The sequence below is a fragment of the Chaetura pelagica genome, unplaced genomic scaffold, assembly GCF_000747805.2.
Source record: "Chaetura pelagica isolate M959 unplaced genomic scaffold, ChaPel_1.0 scaffold27, whole genome shotgun sequence".
Taxonomy (NCBI): Eukaryota; Metazoa; Chordata; class Aves; order Apodiformes; family Apodidae; genus Chaetura; species Chaetura pelagica.
Window position 1 is genome coordinate 3,017,711 of NW_009954020.1, and position 16,394 is coordinate 3,034,104.

Here is a 16,394-nt window from a genome sequence, read left to right on the forward strand (position 1 = left end):
TCTGAGCTAATATATAAGGAAGCCAGTGGTGGAGGTTTTGGGGTTTACCTCCTTCTTTTGGTGAAATGGTATGGAGTTTCTAAGGTATATCTCATCCTCAGCATTTTTTCCCATCTCTGTCACTGCATATTTGACCATGTAAATTGCCAAATCCAGTAAAAAAAAACCCCAAACAATTCAAAAAAGGTGTATGAGTTTGGGCTTGGACAGATTTTCTTAAGAATCCACCATCAAATCCGTGTACTAACTGGAAATAACAGTAGAAATGTCAGAAGTCTGGAGGGAGGAGGAAAGCTAAAAACTTTGAGCTCCAAAGTGCATTACCTAAATATTCAGGATTGTGCTGGAGGGCTGGAGGAGCAGAAGATCCTAAGGTGGGGGCTGTATCTGGGGAAGGTAGTTGCTCTATCTGAGAACTACAGTCTTACCATGGAGATAAAGAAGGAGGAACCTACAATGGGTGTCACATCTCCAAGTCCCTCAGAGCGCTCACCATATGTTGGGACTGGTTGTTTTCTCTTTGTATGTGCTTTGCTGAGCCCTCCTTATGATTTGTTTATTCAGGGAGGGTGGGCAATGACTTGAGGCCACTTGCAGCTTCTATTGGCAGACTCAAGACATTTTTTAAAGAGGGAAACATTTCTGCAGAGGTTTTGCAGCCTACCTCCTGAGAAGGCATTTCATGAGGATAAAGTTGCAGTCTGTGTTCAGACAGTTACATCCCGTGTCTGTATCTCCAGTTCTGCTGTGCTTTATTTCTTTTAATATCTTTAGCTCTCACACTCAGCTGCATGAATGCTGGAAGGGGCAGAGATGTAGGTGCGTGTGGCACATTGGGCGGCAGGTAGACCTGGTAGAGACATGTTTTTCTCAGACCTTTGCAGTAAGTTCACCCTGGCAGTACTTTTTGGTTTGTTCCTTACTCTGCTCTGATTTGATTTAACAGTGGGTAGAAGGGAAGAGCATTTAAAGACTATGATCCTGCATTTGTTTCCTATTAGCATAATTGTGGGATTGTGGCTTACACTAACTTATTGGCCCCTAGAGGAATGTTCTTCATCCTTTTTGCTAAAAGCCAACACTAAAAACAGAAGGGGCCCAAATGCTTTTACAAAGACACCACTGTGACGGACCCTGAGCTTCTGCCAGGAACTGCAGAGCAGGACAAGGGTGTGAAAGGAGTGAGAAAGATGCTGATCACAGAGCCTCAAATTACTTGATAATCTATTTTAGTAGCTTTTAAGATTTCCAGCTTTTATCCTTGCTTTTAACGGGATCTATGACTGCTTTATCATATTGCTTGAATGTGGAATAAATAGGGATGGGGCAGGGAGCCCAAGGGAGGCCATGCTGGAGCAGACCAAAGCTGTTTATCCATTATCCTGTCCCCTACAGGGACAGCAGCAGTGCTTAGAGAGAAAGTGTGAGAAACATGGAAAATGCAATATACCTTTCATATATCCTCCCTGTCCCCTGCAGGCTGGGGAGGCTCCAGGCTGGAGGCTGGATACACCTTCCAGGGATTTGCCTGGCTGCTCTTTAGCCTTTTATCATTCCTAGCATCCTCTGATGATAAATTTTATTATCATAATCTGGTTCATTCTTCTTCCTGTACAGTGAGAAATACTGAACAATAGTTGTCTGTTGTGAATGATGGGGAGAATCCTGGGTTTTAAAAAACTTCTATGGTATTTTTTTGTCCAAGCTGAATAGTCTTTATTACTGGAAAAGCTGTTTTGTTCTCAAAATATTTTTGTATCCCTTCTCTATAATTCTGCTACTTTTGCATCCCTTCTCTATAATTCTGCAACTTTTCAAGGAAAGGTAACCATGGGACACATACTTCAGGCTGCTGGGTGCATTCCAGAGATCCAGTCAGTGCCATAACCATCTTGTCTTTTTGGTTCTCAGTGGTTTTATATTTACTAAGTCTTTAATTTTTTGTTTGTTGGTGTTGTTTTTTTGTTTGTTTGTTTGCTTTTTAATCTCTTTTGAGCCTTAAGCTGGCACTTTCAGAGGTCCTTCTTTAGAGGTGTGTTGCATCCTAACTTAGAGACATTGCTGTCTGTGTATGAATGAAGCTGAATGCAGACACAGTTATGACATAGCTTAACCCTGGGTATGGGTCACCAAGGCCCTCTTGGTACCCTCAGTACCCTGGTATTTGACTATTTTTGTTGAAATTTTGTATATTTTTCCCTTTAGAGCTCATTGTTTAATGCCATCTGGTCCTTAACACTCTATCATTAGTAATTTTAACAAATTGTTTTCAAACCTCTTTTAACAAATGCTTCACTATGAAATGGAAGATCTAGCTAGGAAACCTCATTAAATTCCTCATTAGTGGCCATTGGTTACAATAACTTTCTTTTTTTCTGCAGCCTATTTATCTTTCTTACATTCACATGTTGCTCTTGGATCATCAGAGTTTTTCAGTAGAAACAGGCATCCTACCAGAGGTTAACATCTTTGGAAAAGACTCCACTAGTTCTTTCAACCCTAGGAACAGAAATGAGGATTTACAATGGGAAACAACAGAACTAGAAAAAGGCAACAGAGCAGGCAACTCAGACATAGTGAAGGAATGATTCCTTTCACTTTGTGTCTTGACTGCAGAATTTTATTTCCAGACCATAGTCAACAATAGTTCAAATTTCCTTATCCATGTGTGATGTGTAGTTGAGGAACCAGAGACAGGTTAAACAGGCTGCTTGAAAGACAGCCATTTGATTAAAGGTTTTTGAAGTTTAAAAATCTGCATTTAAAAAAAAATAAAATCTTTGTCTAGGTGAAGAACAAACATGCATCTCTGAGAGACGACAGGCCTTGTCGAGGATCTTTTATGGCCCTGCTGGGTACTTCAGTCAGGCCAATTTGTTTTCAACACCAGATATGCAGTCGGAAAAAATAGCTGGCTACTCAAGACCCTGCCCTCCCTCCTTCAAGGAGCTGTTTCTGGACTCTGGGTTGTCATCCCCTGTTGCACAAAGCCCATTTGTCAGCCAGATTTCTGGACTAGAAACCACTCTTAGTGAAGCCATCACGGGGATCTTCCCATCGAGAGAACTGGCACGAATGGCACTGCAATTTACTGCCAATCCAAAACGTTTCCAAGAAAACCTCTTTGGAGGAAGGTTCTTGAAGAATCTGATCCAGTTCAACTTCACAGGCATACTTGGCACTAGTGGGAAATACAGCATTGGACAATTTTTCCCACAAGAGGCTCTGGCAGATCAGAATAACAGCCAAGGCCTTCTGGAATCGGCTGATGCATTTTCATTGGAGATATCAAAGGCGGGAAGCTCCATTTTGAGTAAACCTGTCGTAGACAGCTTTGGACGCACAGTAACTCTACAGGACAATCAGAATATGATGAAATTCCTTTCCTCTGTTCTGGAATTACCAGAGTTCTTTACTTTTCTTCAACAAGTGATTTCTGTCCCCAGAAGAGTTGCTGAAGATTTAGGTGAAGTGGTGAAACTAGCATTGGGATCCAAAGACTGTGGTGAAGAGCCAAGGGACCTGTTTGTTCCCACATGCACCAAGGAGGGGAGGTATGAGGAAGTTCAGTGCTATGCAGGAGAGTGCTGGTGTTTGGATCCAACAGGTAAGGAAATTCCAGGCTCAAGAGTTCAGGGCAAACATCCAAGGTGTCCCACTGACTGTGAAAAGCAAAGGAGAAACCTGCAAAACTTGAAGCAAAGCCTGCCTGCTGGATCAGATCTTTTTATTCCTTCTTGTACCAAGGATGGAGACTTTCTGCCACTCCAGTGTTACGGGACAAATTGCTTCTGTGTTGATTCGAGTGGCAAGACTATTCCAGGAATAAGTGGAAAAGCTGGAAAGCCAATGCAATGTAAGTCCTAGAGACTGGGAATTTTAAAATGTTTCCTTATTGTGTTGGAATTTAATGATTTTTTCTTCATATATGTTTCATCTGGGAACATATGGGTGATGTATATCAACAATATTGCCCCCTAACAAGAAAGCCAGTCAGGCTTGCAGTAGCAGGGGAAGAGTGGGAAATACAGTGTATGGATACAACCTTGATATCCAGAGTCTTTAAGACAGTCACCTCTTCTTTCTGGGGGTTATGGTAGGTATACTAGAAATAGAGGAACCTGACACCTTTTCATATTAATGAGTGTGTCACTGGCATCTGTCTCTAGTTAGTTGTGTACCTAGTGTATAAATAACATTGTGATGCCCATGAGACGTGGAACATCTGTGCAACCAAATGTGATCCATGCCCAGTGAAAAAGCACTTTTGCTTTCAGAACCAAGTCACCTGGGCATGGTCACTGGCTCATCCTTGTCCTGAGAAATTAAGAGCTTCAGTGCCTTAAACCATGAGCCCCTTTTAGTCTTATAGCTGAACAATATTCCTCAAGTTATTGGATTGTCCAAATTTAGGAGAGGGATTCAAAGGCTAGTAAATTTCTCCTAAAGATCATGCAGTCAGGCCAGAAGAATGAGTCACAAGTGACGTCAGACATCAGTCTGTCATTACAACTTGCTACTAGACTATGAAGTGCCTCATCTGCCCTTCTAGTGCTGTAATACAAAGGAAGAAGGAAGCATACAGGCTATGGGGTATTTGTCTTCCAGCTTTCTGTGACCTGAAAAGAGCACACAACAGGGAGAAGAGACCAAGAGGAGTCTGTTTCTCATTTTGGAAGGAGCAGCAGAGTATCCAGTAGATGATAGGGGTACATAGTGAAGGAGCTCCTTTGAACAGCAGTTTGCAGAAGCAGTGGGGAATTTATTGCAATGATCTGAATTGGTAGGGGATATATATCTGGCAACCCATCTGCTGTGCAATTGAAAACAAAGAGGCTCATCATTTTCTAGTGCTCAAAAGGAGATGAGCTTCTATGTTTTGCTATGTTTGTAGAGCTGTTTGGTGGCAAAATGAAATTTGGCCCTGGAGATGGCAGAAAAGGCTTCCAAAACAAACTCACTCCAGTATTTCAAAGGATAATATTTTTATATTCAGCAGCAATATGCATTAGAAAATGGAAGGAGATACCAACAGGATCTAAAAATTCTGTTTATGTCCAAAGGCAAATAAAATCAGCTTTATCCTGCTATTCAGATGGTTGATTTTGTGGGGATTCGCGAAAGAAGAATGAACTACCAGATTAACAAGTGTGTCTGAAAATACCTAGTTGATGTGAACAGATTCAGGAAGGGATTTAAGTGGCATCAAGCACCTATCCCCCCAATAAGACCCACAGACAGATACTGTGCTCAGATGTTTTTAAAAATCACAGCTATGTGCATCTTTCAGTGCTTGCTTCCCTTTGGGAATCTTATCCAGGTTCAGCTTAGGAATTTAAGAACCTTAATAACCTCTTCATAACAGGTCAGAAATGTTGTTGTTAGTGTTGGGGTAGGTTACCAAGTTTTAGTATTGGTGTTTATGGAACTAGGGAGGTGGGGGGTATTGAATATCTCCAGCACATTGGTAAGACCTGCTATGAGTGTTTTTCTTTTCCCCAGGCCCGAGTGTTTGCCAAGTAACAGCTGGTCAGGAGTTTCTAAAAGCAGTGGAGCTCTTGTTGTCAGACCCAAGTGTTCTGTCTCAGCCCTCCAGCATTTACCTCCCGCAGTGTGATGCTCAGGGTGCCTGGAGGCCGGTGCAGTGTAGTGGCCCTCCTGAGCAAGCCTTTGAGTGGTATGAAAGGTGGATCACAGAGAATAATGAAGGCAAAACCCTGCCCATTTCTGACCTATTGAACATCATAAATGGATACAAAGAGGTGTCTTCCAAAGGCTTTTCAGCTTTTATTAAAGCTTTATATGAAACTGGGCACCAAAATGTCTTTCCGGCATTTACCACGTATTCCTCCTTCACTGATCTCCCACCTGAAGTGCTGGAAGGAAATGTGACCTATGCATCTGAGAACATTTTACTGGATCCATACACATTTTGGCAGCTTCTGAATGAGCAGCTGACCTATTACCCAGGACCATACACTGATTTCAGTGCTCCACTAGGCCACTTTGAACTTCGTGATTGTTGGTGTGTTGATAGCAAAGGAGAAGAGCTGCAAGGAACAAAGGCAGAAGTGAACCAGGTCCCAGCATGTAAGTAACACAATTTCTGGTGCATAAGTAGCAGTGTCTCTGGTCTTGGCTTTTACAGCACGAGTCCTTTCAGGTGTTGAAACGTAGGAGGTAATGACTCGGTGGAAAGATCATCAGTACTGCCATTGTCACTGACCACCAGAGGTGGGATAAGTAATTGTTAGTAAATAAGTGGTTCCAGCTTCAGGAATAAGGAGGACTAAAGCTCCATGTAAAGTTTGTGTACATTTTGTAAACTGGAATTGGGGCATAAAATGCTTTTGCAGAAAATACGTAACCAGATGACAAAGGATGCTTTTTAACTAGTGAGAAGGGGGTAACTTACCATAATGAGGCCTTTGTCCCAAGACTTGGAGAATGTTTTGGTGATTCCTGGTAGTCTTGGACTCCTGTGGTTGCATAGCTAAACAGTGACAAGGCTCCTGTCCTTGCTTCATTAAGCAATTCAAAACTAAGCAAGTACAGGAGAAAACAGAAGATGCTAGTTAAAAGCCCAGCCAGTTTTACCATCCAAATCTTTCTTTGATTTAGATGAAAGGCCTTAAAATACTCTCTGATTCCACAGGTCCTGGTGTATGTGAAGCTGTTAAGCAGGAAGCCGTGAAATTTATGGAGGAAGCCAAGCAGCTCATCCTAGCATCAAACAGTTCCCACTTCCCTTTTGGAGAAAGCTTTTTGATGGCAAAGGGGATACAGCTGACAGATGATGACCTCCTACGTACTGCTCGGCCCTATGAGTCTGAGGTGGTGGTCTCTGAAAAGCTGTTATCAGGCAGTGACTATGCTCTCCAGCTGGCTGCACACTCAGGTAGGTGAGAGAGAGATGAGAGCCTCATTAAATGGACTACTCAGGATCTGTGCAAGAGTGTTCTTAGGCAAATTCAGCTTTGCTGAAAAGCAGGTGCAACTTGGCAAATAGAATGAATGAGTGTAATTAACCTGCCAGCACAGGGGCTGATTTCAGTTGTGTGTATGAGACCATGCACATAAAAGATCTGGACACCTACTAACCTTAATGTACTTGCAGCATTTGTTAATTCCCCTTCTGAAGTGCAGGGAACAATTACAAATATGCGTTTAAAGTATCTTGTCTTAGACTGGCCATCAATATCTGTCTTTTATTCTTTTATAGTCTTGCATTTCTACTGGAGGAGTCACTTCACTTCCAAACGTTCTGCTGGGGAAGCAACACAGCTGGGATTTCTCCCCTACATCCCACAATGTGATGGCCTGGGAAACTGGGAGCCAACTCAGTGCTATGAGAGCACAGGTCAGCCATTGCTAACAAGATACTCTGGACTGTGTGAACAAAGAAAAGCTAAGCAGAATTCTAATAAAAAGATGGAAAACTTGTATTCTTGTAGCCAGAGAGGAGAGAGGTAAAGTGGTCTACAAGATGAGTGGCAGCTCACTGGGGCTCAAAACTCAGTTGCTGTTCAGTTACTCATTGCTGTAGGGGGTCAGTTCAGGGGCTGATATTGCTTAATGCCTTCACTAATGACCAGGACAACAAGATGGAGGGCACCCTCAGCAGGTTTGTGGATGACACTGGATTGCTGGGAGGGGGTGACATGCTGCAGGATAGGGATGCAATGGAAGAGTCTCACTAGAGTAGCTACATTTCCATTCTCACCACCACTGTCAAGTGTGGTCTACTTATCTCTGGATAGCAGAGTTAACAGCAACTTAGATTTACTTGCTACTTTATGGTGCTCCTGAGGATAAGAATCTTGCTCCACAAAGCATACAGCAGTACAACATCTAAAAACTTTATGGTGCTGCTGAGGATAAGAATCTTGCCAGTACTCCACAAAGCATACAGCAGTACAACATCTAAAATTAAGCTGCTGTTTTTCCCTGGCCAGGTCATTGCTGGTGTGTTGATGAGAGAGGACGTTATGTCATGGATTCCTTGGTCTCACGTTCTGCAGAACTTCCTAAATGTCAGTTGCTTTTTCTTCCTAAATATTTTCTTTACCTGTTATTTCAAATGTTAATATGTATTGAAAATTCTAGTGTGATATGCATGAAGCAAGGCTTGTTTCTAACCATTGGAAGAAACAAAAAAGGAGCTTTCTGCTGGTTTTGCTAATTAAATTAATTTCAGTATGTGTGATTTTGGCTTGCATGATTTGAGAATGGAGCTTCTACTGTTAATGGCCCTGCTTGAGCAGAGATTGGACCAGATATCCAACCAGATATCTCCAGAGGTCCCTTCCAACCTCAACCATCCTGTGATTCTGTGGTTATCAAACACTGATCAGAAATTCCCTGCCTGAGAATGTAGCAGAGCCTAATGGAGAAGTGCAAAGGAGCTGGGAATGTACCCCTTTCCCTAGCTTAGGTATAAGAACTGGGTTTTATTTTAACACATGTGTGCTTTCCCTCTTACAGGCCAGACATCATGTCAACGATCTCAAACCAATGCCTTAATTTCCAGCTGGAGACAGAGTGGTTCAAAGCTGGATGCTTCTACAGCTGAGCTATTCGTCCCCTACTGCCTTGAGGTGATTTAACATGAGGGACATGATTTAATGTGATTTAACTGAACAAAACCTCCTTGGCTTTGCTTACACCATGCCATAGGCACACACAGTTTCAGTCTATGCTCCTTAAGCATTCCTTGTGCATTACCCTTAACCTGAAATAAAGGGATAAGACAAAACACCCAGGGACACTTCCCTGCATAAGGCAGAATTTAAATAGTTTTGAAATTAACACCAGGAATAGGAAGCTCTGCTCCTGCCTGCACTGGCCTCCATCAGGTTGGCTCTGCCTAGTCCTTTGCAGGGCTGTGCTTAAAAAGCACTAGATTGACTGACATCTGGGGGGCTCTTTATTCCTGAGCTGTGGGAGAATGTCAAGATGAGCGGGAGTTGGATGCAGGTATCCCACCACAGGGTCAATGATGCTCTGAAAACATGGTAATGAGCAGGACAGAGCCCTGAGATGGGCAATGAACAGACATTTCAAACCAAGATTATACTAGAACTTCATCTCAATGGGCTTTCAATCTGCATACTGCTTCTCTCAGCACCTGCTCTTAGGCAGTATTTTAATATTTCATGGGTTTTTTTTAGCATGTTGTATTAATGAACAAATAGAAATAGAATTAAATATTTTAACCAAGCTTTGTGATAATGATTCTGGAGTGTATGTATTAATACAAATTGCTCTGCAATGACATGCATCTGGTTGTTCATAGACAGGAGAATATGCTGTGCTACAGAGATCCAACACAGACACTTGGTGCTTAGATCCTGTGTCAGGAGAAGTGCTTCAGAGTGGCAGCAAAGATTTTAATGGCAATCCTGAATGTGAGTAATGCTTTATCTGCAGCCTGTGATGCTAGTGGCAATGTTATAGCTGTTGCAGCATGTGTGCTTTCCTTTTCAGGATGATACTTAAGAAAACATGAGGAGTTTAATTCCTCAGGGATACATACAAGCACATCATCAGAGCACTGGAACAAACTGCCCAGGGAGGTTGTGGTGTCTCCATCCCTGGAGACATTCAGAACCCACCTGGACTTGTTCCTGTGTAATCTGCTCTGGGAAACCCTGCTCTAGCAGGGGGGTTGAACTAAATGATCTCCAGAGGTCCCTTCCAACCCCTACATTTCTGCAATTGAAAGGGTATCTGAAAATAATATTCCTTTACTTTCATAACACCAGAAACAAACCAATCTAGACAACCTGTTGAACTGGTTTCTATGCTTTTTTTTTACTTCCCATTTCTTACCACCAGAGAAAATTATCTGGGCTCATGGATGAGGTTTCTAAGGCACTGTCTCCTGAACTGTGGGAACTGGGCCACGTGCAGTCAGTGAGTCCATTCTACGTGGTCCACAACCGCTCCATAGACTGCAGTTAAACCTATAACACATTTTTATTGTCCTCAAAAAAAGACAGAGACCTGCTGAAGTCTCACAGGAGGTGGCAGATCCAAAAAGTTGAAGAATCACTGCTTGCAGGAACTGAGATGCCCTGTAGGAGCCCATGCATGAACTCTGCTCTTTTGAGCAACACAGGCAGCCCCAGAGCCTACAGTTCTGCTGTGCTGGTGGTTTCTGCTTGCCATCTCCCCTAGAAAATTTGGGAGAATAATGTGCTGGCTGCAGACAAACCTCCCCCTGGAACAGAGTAGATTTTTTTTATTATATATATGGGCTAACGATGGATGTCCATAGAGACATGTCACAGGTCTGATGGGGGATACGTAACTGCATGTTCACTGAGGAAACAGAATCATAGAAACAGGATTAGTTTTGGTTGGAAAAGACCTTTAAGATCATCAAGTCCAACTCTTGGTTAATTTGTAACTAGTTGTGTAACAGTTGGTTACATGAGTTTACAAGTTTACTCTGACACTCGCAGATGAACAAAATTAGTAAGAACCAATGTGGTCTCAATTTCAAAATGAACATTTTGGAACTTCTTGTGTGGTTCCGAAAACTCAGGTCCCTGTTCTGTTTGCTTATGGGAAACCATAACTATTGCTATTTCGTGGCTAGGTTTTCTTTCCAGTTTTGAAGGCATAAAACTGGGGCATTCTGACTATTAAAAAATGTAAATAATCAGAGTATTGCATTTAAAATGACCTTGCTCAAAAGGTCTCACTAAAAATACTATTTTTAAGAATTAGTATCTAAATGATACACTATTGAATCCATGAGGAAAGAAAAAGACTTACATGCAAAATAAATATCAGTATTTTTTCAGCTATTTTGTTGATGCAAACCTACATAACTTGTGCTTTCATCTTTAGTAAAAAAAGTCACTTTTCTAGTGACACTAAAATTCTCCATGATTCAAATTATTTATGGTTTCATAATCATGTCTCTTTCTTCTTTCTAATAAACCTGACTGAATGTGCTGCTGGTAAAGTCTTTAGGACAATTCTGTAGGTTGATATAGTTCATTTTTCCAGATGCTGAGTCCGTTGCCTTCTGGTCTGTATCTTGCAATGAATTTCTCTCTTTAAAGGTCCTAGTTTCTGTAGTATGCTGAAGTCTAAAGCTGGTTTACGAGAAGCTGGCAAAGGCTACATCCCAGAATGTGAAGGGGACAAAGGGACTTTCTCACCCCAGCAGTGCAGCCAGGATCAAGAGAGCTGCTGGTGTGTCTTTGACAATGGGGAAGAAGTGCCAGGGACACGAGTAAGCAGGGGAAGACCTGCCTGTGCAGGTGAGTTTCTGCTTGAGGCACATTGCTTCTGAGCTAGTCCAGGTCTGAAACTTCACCCAAATGCTAATTTGTTTCCAATATTTAGTTCTATTTAAGCTTTCTTGTCCAGACTTTTGCTGAAGTGCTATGGTTATCTTTGGTTTATAACAGATTTCAGATCTACCTGGGCATACTGTCCAGTTTTCTTCAAGCCCATGGTCAGGAAGAAAGGAAATGGGAATAAATTTTTTACTTTTTCTTATTTGTAAATTTGCTTAAATCAAAGTAGTTGAGCTAACTTAGCTAAAAAGCCAATCTGAACAGCTTGCTGCAAACTGGAACCTGTTCCAGCCTGAGCTGGCTCTGGGATTAAAAGCCATTCAACTGACTAAAATAAAATTTGAAAAATGTATGCTTCTGCCATTCCTACTCCTGGCTTGTGACCAGAGTTGTGAAAGGGATGTGCCAACACACTACATATTCACAGAGTATTTCCTGCATGACCAGAGTTGCAAAACACTGGAATTCACTCATAGTTTCCAGTGAGATGTCCAAATGGGGATAAATTTAATTCATAATGGCCCTTTTACATCTCCGCATCACTAAAGTGAAGCCAAACAAATGAAACTTTCTACAAGGCTGTGCTCCAAGGTGTAATGATTGGTGCAAACTGGAGATGTAAAATAAAACCTTCTCCTGGTGCCTGCAGGACTCTGTGGTTTCCATAGTTCTTCTGGGTTTTTTGAGTGATCACAGTTGGTACATTTAGGAAAATGAGACCTCATAATAAGAAATTGCTTTGATTTCATTTTGTGATTCTGTTTTATGAGGAGCAACACATGCTCACCAACAAAATACCTGATTGTGTCAGCCCAGCTGGGCTTAAGGAGTTTGAATCAATTAGATAGCTCCTCAGCCAACTTGGAAACACCAGCAGCACCATTTTGTTTGAACTGTCTTGCACCAAAAGAGAGCTACGTGGATGGGACTTTACAAGAAGCCAGAAGGACACCCCAGGGTTGTCTCTGCCCCGTGCAGTGTGATGTGTGAAGATGCCCAACTGAGCTCTGAAGAGATGCAGTGTGATGTTGTGTGAAGATGCCCAACTGAGCTCTGAAGAGATGAGCAACAGAGCTTGCGCAGTGCAGCCACATCAGCATAGAGGTCCAATAATGATTTCTAGCTCTTCAGAGAAGCAGAGCTGATCCATCTAACAACTACAGTGCTGCTGCCATCCTGCTCTCAGGTTATGGGCTGGTACCTCTTTGGAACACGGGTCTGTGTGATATTTATTTTCTTTGGATCAGTTGGAGGAACTCAATGCAACACCCAGCACTCAGCAGTGTGGATTGACATTCCTGTAGGCTCTGCAGGTGAATAGGGAAAAGTGGGAGTGTTTCTAGGACTCCAAATAAAAGTAAGAACTAGTTGTTAAGTCCTTGACATGTCCTTCCCTTTCTGAAAGCTCATTTTCTAGATTTCCTCCTAAATTCCAAGGGAATTTATGGAATATATTCTAAGGAGGGTGTAGGTTTACCCTGAGCTATGCCCCTAAGATGATTTTGCATCTTGCATGCACATCTGATGTTTCTTGGGATCCTGTATTGCTGGACTTTTCCTAGAGGAAGTAGTGACTGAATTATTAATGACCTTCCTTTTTTTAGAAGACTGAGCTGAGAGAGAGAATTGCTTTGAAAATATAGTGGAAACCTGGATTTACTGAAATCTATTTGTTTTTTGTTTTTTGGTTTTGTGTTGTTTTGGTTTTTTTTTTCTATAGAAATAGCATTGAAATTATCTGTAATGATTTTCCTGGCATTTGAAATGGCAATGAGACTTTTTCATCCTAAGTAACTTAGTTATTGCATAACAATAAAGAAATAAAAGTTGTTTTTCCCCTCAGTCTATCCAGTCTTATACCTCTAGTCCTGGGAACTACTAATAATTACTTGGGAAAAAGAGAAGGGAGTTCTATCTATCTTGCTATCCTGGAGATCTTGTCTATGAGCAAAAGAAGCTGTTGTGGTGGGAAAATATGATAAACTTGTCTTCTAACATCAGACCAGACAGATGTAAACAGCAAGTAATAACTTCACAGTGCCCAGTGTATGCAATGAGGTTTTCATTAGCTTAATCATCTCCATCAGAGGTAGAATCCAGCTTTTTCTCATTGACATGCACTGGAGAGATGATGCCAAGTATCCCAGCAGTACTCACATGCAGCTCCCATCTGCATGCCTGCTTCCCACAGCTCTGGGTAGAGGTAGAGAAGAGAAAGCCTTCCAGAGAAGATCCTCAAAACAGTAATCTCCTTATGCAAATCTTTGGAAACATCTGTGAAAGAAGTGTCAATTTTCAGCTGTATTCTGATTCACTCTTGAAGGACCAAGAAATTGAAGCAGAAATTGAATGACAGAATGGTGCAGTCTTGGTAACAATAGTGAGATGACACCTGTATATGGATAAAGGAAGAACTTACTGATGTGAAGTGAAACCTGTGGCCCACACCAGGAAACATATGTCATGTGTTTTGGGGACTGGTTGTTTCCCTAGTTCACACAACAAATCTCATTGGAACATCCAGTAAAAGACTGTAGCAACATATGGCTAAGACTGGATGTGACTTGCTGGATATGGGCATGTGTTAGAGCAGCAGAGAGAAAACAGATTGATTTTTATATGCATTGTAGAAGGAGATATAAGTGGTTTTTACACGTTATGGTGGATGTAGTTAACATTGGTCAGGATCAGTATTACTGTCTCTTTTACAGTGATGTTTTTAGTCCTGAAATCTCAGGAGCTTTCTTAAAAGTTTGTGAAGCAAAGATGCCAGGTTTCCACCTTTACTGAAAAAGAGACTGGATGCAGAGTCAATGACTGAAGAAGAGGAATGTAGTGGCCCCATTTACTGAGTTATAACAGAAATTATACTATTAAGGAGACTTGGAGAAAACGCATCTGGCAATTGAGAGAGAGGGACAGGAAAGCTTTTATTTTGACGTTGTTACGTTCAGGGTTGGAAAACAAGTGTGTGCTGTGCACACTGGATCCCAGATTAATCCTGCAATGTTTTAAGCTTTAGTTGAAGTGGCTGCTAAACTAAGAAAATAATCTCTATATCTTCATCAGAGGAGGAGAGAGAAGCTGCTCAGACCTGAACTGTCAGTAACACTTGCTTTCCTCCTGTGGTTAGGGGGGCTGGGACTGATCTGAACACTGGTATTTGGAAAACGATCTATAGATACACCAAGCAAGTGAATTGCAAGATATGAGAACATCTTGTTCTCCAAGTTAGGAAGCCGTTTTTTTCTTCCTATGCCTTTTAGCTCCAGAACTCATTATAGTATTAGTAGAGATATTCAGTAATTACATTGGGATTTTGGCTAATATTGAGTGAAACATTTGATTTGTACTGATTAGTAGAAGGTAATTATCAGTGTAGTTGGTCTGCTATAATAGTCTGTTACGGTGGGCTAGCAGAGTTGAAATTAGTTGATAGGCTAAAGTTTGTGGCCAACTCCAAAGCAGTATTACTAATTTGTAAGTATTACTATTTTGAAATGACTATTATATGTAATTACTATTTTTGTATTCTGGACACCTGCTGGATCTCCAGAAACCTCCTGGTGCCGTTGAAGACAACATAGTGATGAGTTCCTGATTGTAAAGTTTTCAAACTTTGCTCTAAAGGGAACTAAGATATTTTTTTCAGGCCCTGCCTATTTCCACTGGGTATCTTCTGCAGAGGTTTGTTCTGCTGATGGTTAGAAACCTCTTTTTCAGTTCCTGCTTAGATTTATTCATGACTGTTTTAAACTTATCTGTTCATAGTAACCATGCACATAGCTTTCTGGACCCAATGTGTTACCCACCAAAGTCAGTATGTGTCCTCCCATCAGCTTCAGCAAACTGAAACATGCTAACACCTAACAAGATCCAGGCTGAGATGAGTGGGAAACACACAGGGTGCTGCCTAGGTTTTCTCTGTTGATGTGAGGATTACTCAGACTTTTTATCAGAAGTCCTTCATACTGTGACACTAACATGTCCCCTTTTCTCATGTGCTTAAAGGTCCACAGTGTGCTCTGCCATTTGGTGTCTCATCTGTCCTCAACGGAGCTGTGTTTTGTGAAAATGTTTCTGGGCAAGCAGCAAGTGTCCAGCAGTGCTGGCTGGCCTGTCGCCAGGGCTTCCAGAGCACCTCTTCCAGCAGGTCCTTCCAGTGTGACGTGCAACAGCGTCGATGGGTCTCGGCTGCCCCGCTCTACCAGGCCTGCCAGAGTATGTCTGAGTTGCTGTGGGTTGGGAAGGGCACAGAGCAATGTAAATGTACAAAAATCTTCTTCCATCACAAAGCTACTGTGAATGGCAACATGGGAGCTGCTAAATTAAGGTGCAGTAGAGTAGTCCTGTCTCCTGCCATCTTCATCTCTCTCTCTTGGCTGGGTTCTGTGCCAGAAACAGTCCCACTCCTCTGTAATAATATAGCTTTAAATAGTTATTCAATCTATATGCAGATTTCTTTTTGTTAGTTAAAAGATGCTGGCACCATGAAGGGATTCTGATGGAATCACTTAGTCCTGGAAGAACAGATGAGCACCAGATGTTTGAAATTGGCAGAACTTGACTGTCTATTTGCATAATCGAAGCACTGTTACTTCTGCTTCTTTTTTGCAGCAGTCTGTTCTTCAGGATCATTGTCTTTGTTGGCTGACTTGTGGTATTATTCAAACCATTTTTCTTTCAAAAAAATATATGGCCCTTTACATCTTGGAAGAATTGGTTGTCTATTCAGAGTGCATGTAATTGGTTATTAATGTTGGCCCTTTCAGTCATTTCAGATAGAGGCATTCTGATCAAAATGGCAATTTGCAACAGTGCTGAACTTTGAGAAATGGAGATCTTGATGCCAAGTTTGCAGCTACTAGAAACCCCTGTATTGACACATTTCTAGTTGTCCCCCAGGTCTTCTATTCCAAATGTCGTTATTTTAAACTTTACATTTCAGACTGAGACTTTTGTCTGATTGTAACTGTGTTTGCTAGGTTTTTGTGGCATATTATGAAGTGACTTTCCTGCTTGCCTGGTGGTAGTTGAATAATTGTAAGGACAGAAGGGATGTGTGGCATCTGATACAAG

General features: G+C 41.7%; 1 protein-coding gene across 1 annotated transcript in view; it reads left to right on the plus strand.

Moving 5' to 3' along the window:
• Nucleotides 1-16,394, plus strand: part of TG (thyroglobulin) — a gene marked incomplete at its 3' end in the record, with an annotated part of 81,580 nt that overhangs the window by 13,691 nt on the left and 51,495 nt on the right. Inside the window, exons 9-17 of the mRNA XM_010002286.1 lie at nucleotides 2,789-3,856; nucleotides 5,503-6,090; nucleotides 6,656-6,898; nucleotides 7,223-7,360; nucleotides 7,956-8,033; nucleotides 8,485-8,597; nucleotides 9,296-9,407; nucleotides 11,076-11,276; nucleotides 15,327-15,536. Of these exons, the coding sequence (XP_010000588.1) occupies nucleotides 2,789-3,856; nucleotides 5,503-6,090; nucleotides 6,656-6,898; nucleotides 7,223-7,360; nucleotides 7,956-8,033; nucleotides 8,485-8,597; nucleotides 9,296-9,407; nucleotides 11,076-11,276; nucleotides 15,327-15,536 (2,751 nt within the window). The remainder of the gene's footprint in view (nucleotides 1-2,788; nucleotides 3,857-5,502; nucleotides 6,091-6,655; nucleotides 6,899-7,222; nucleotides 7,361-7,955; nucleotides 8,034-8,484; nucleotides 8,598-9,295; nucleotides 9,408-11,075; nucleotides 11,277-15,326; nucleotides 15,537-16,394) is intronic.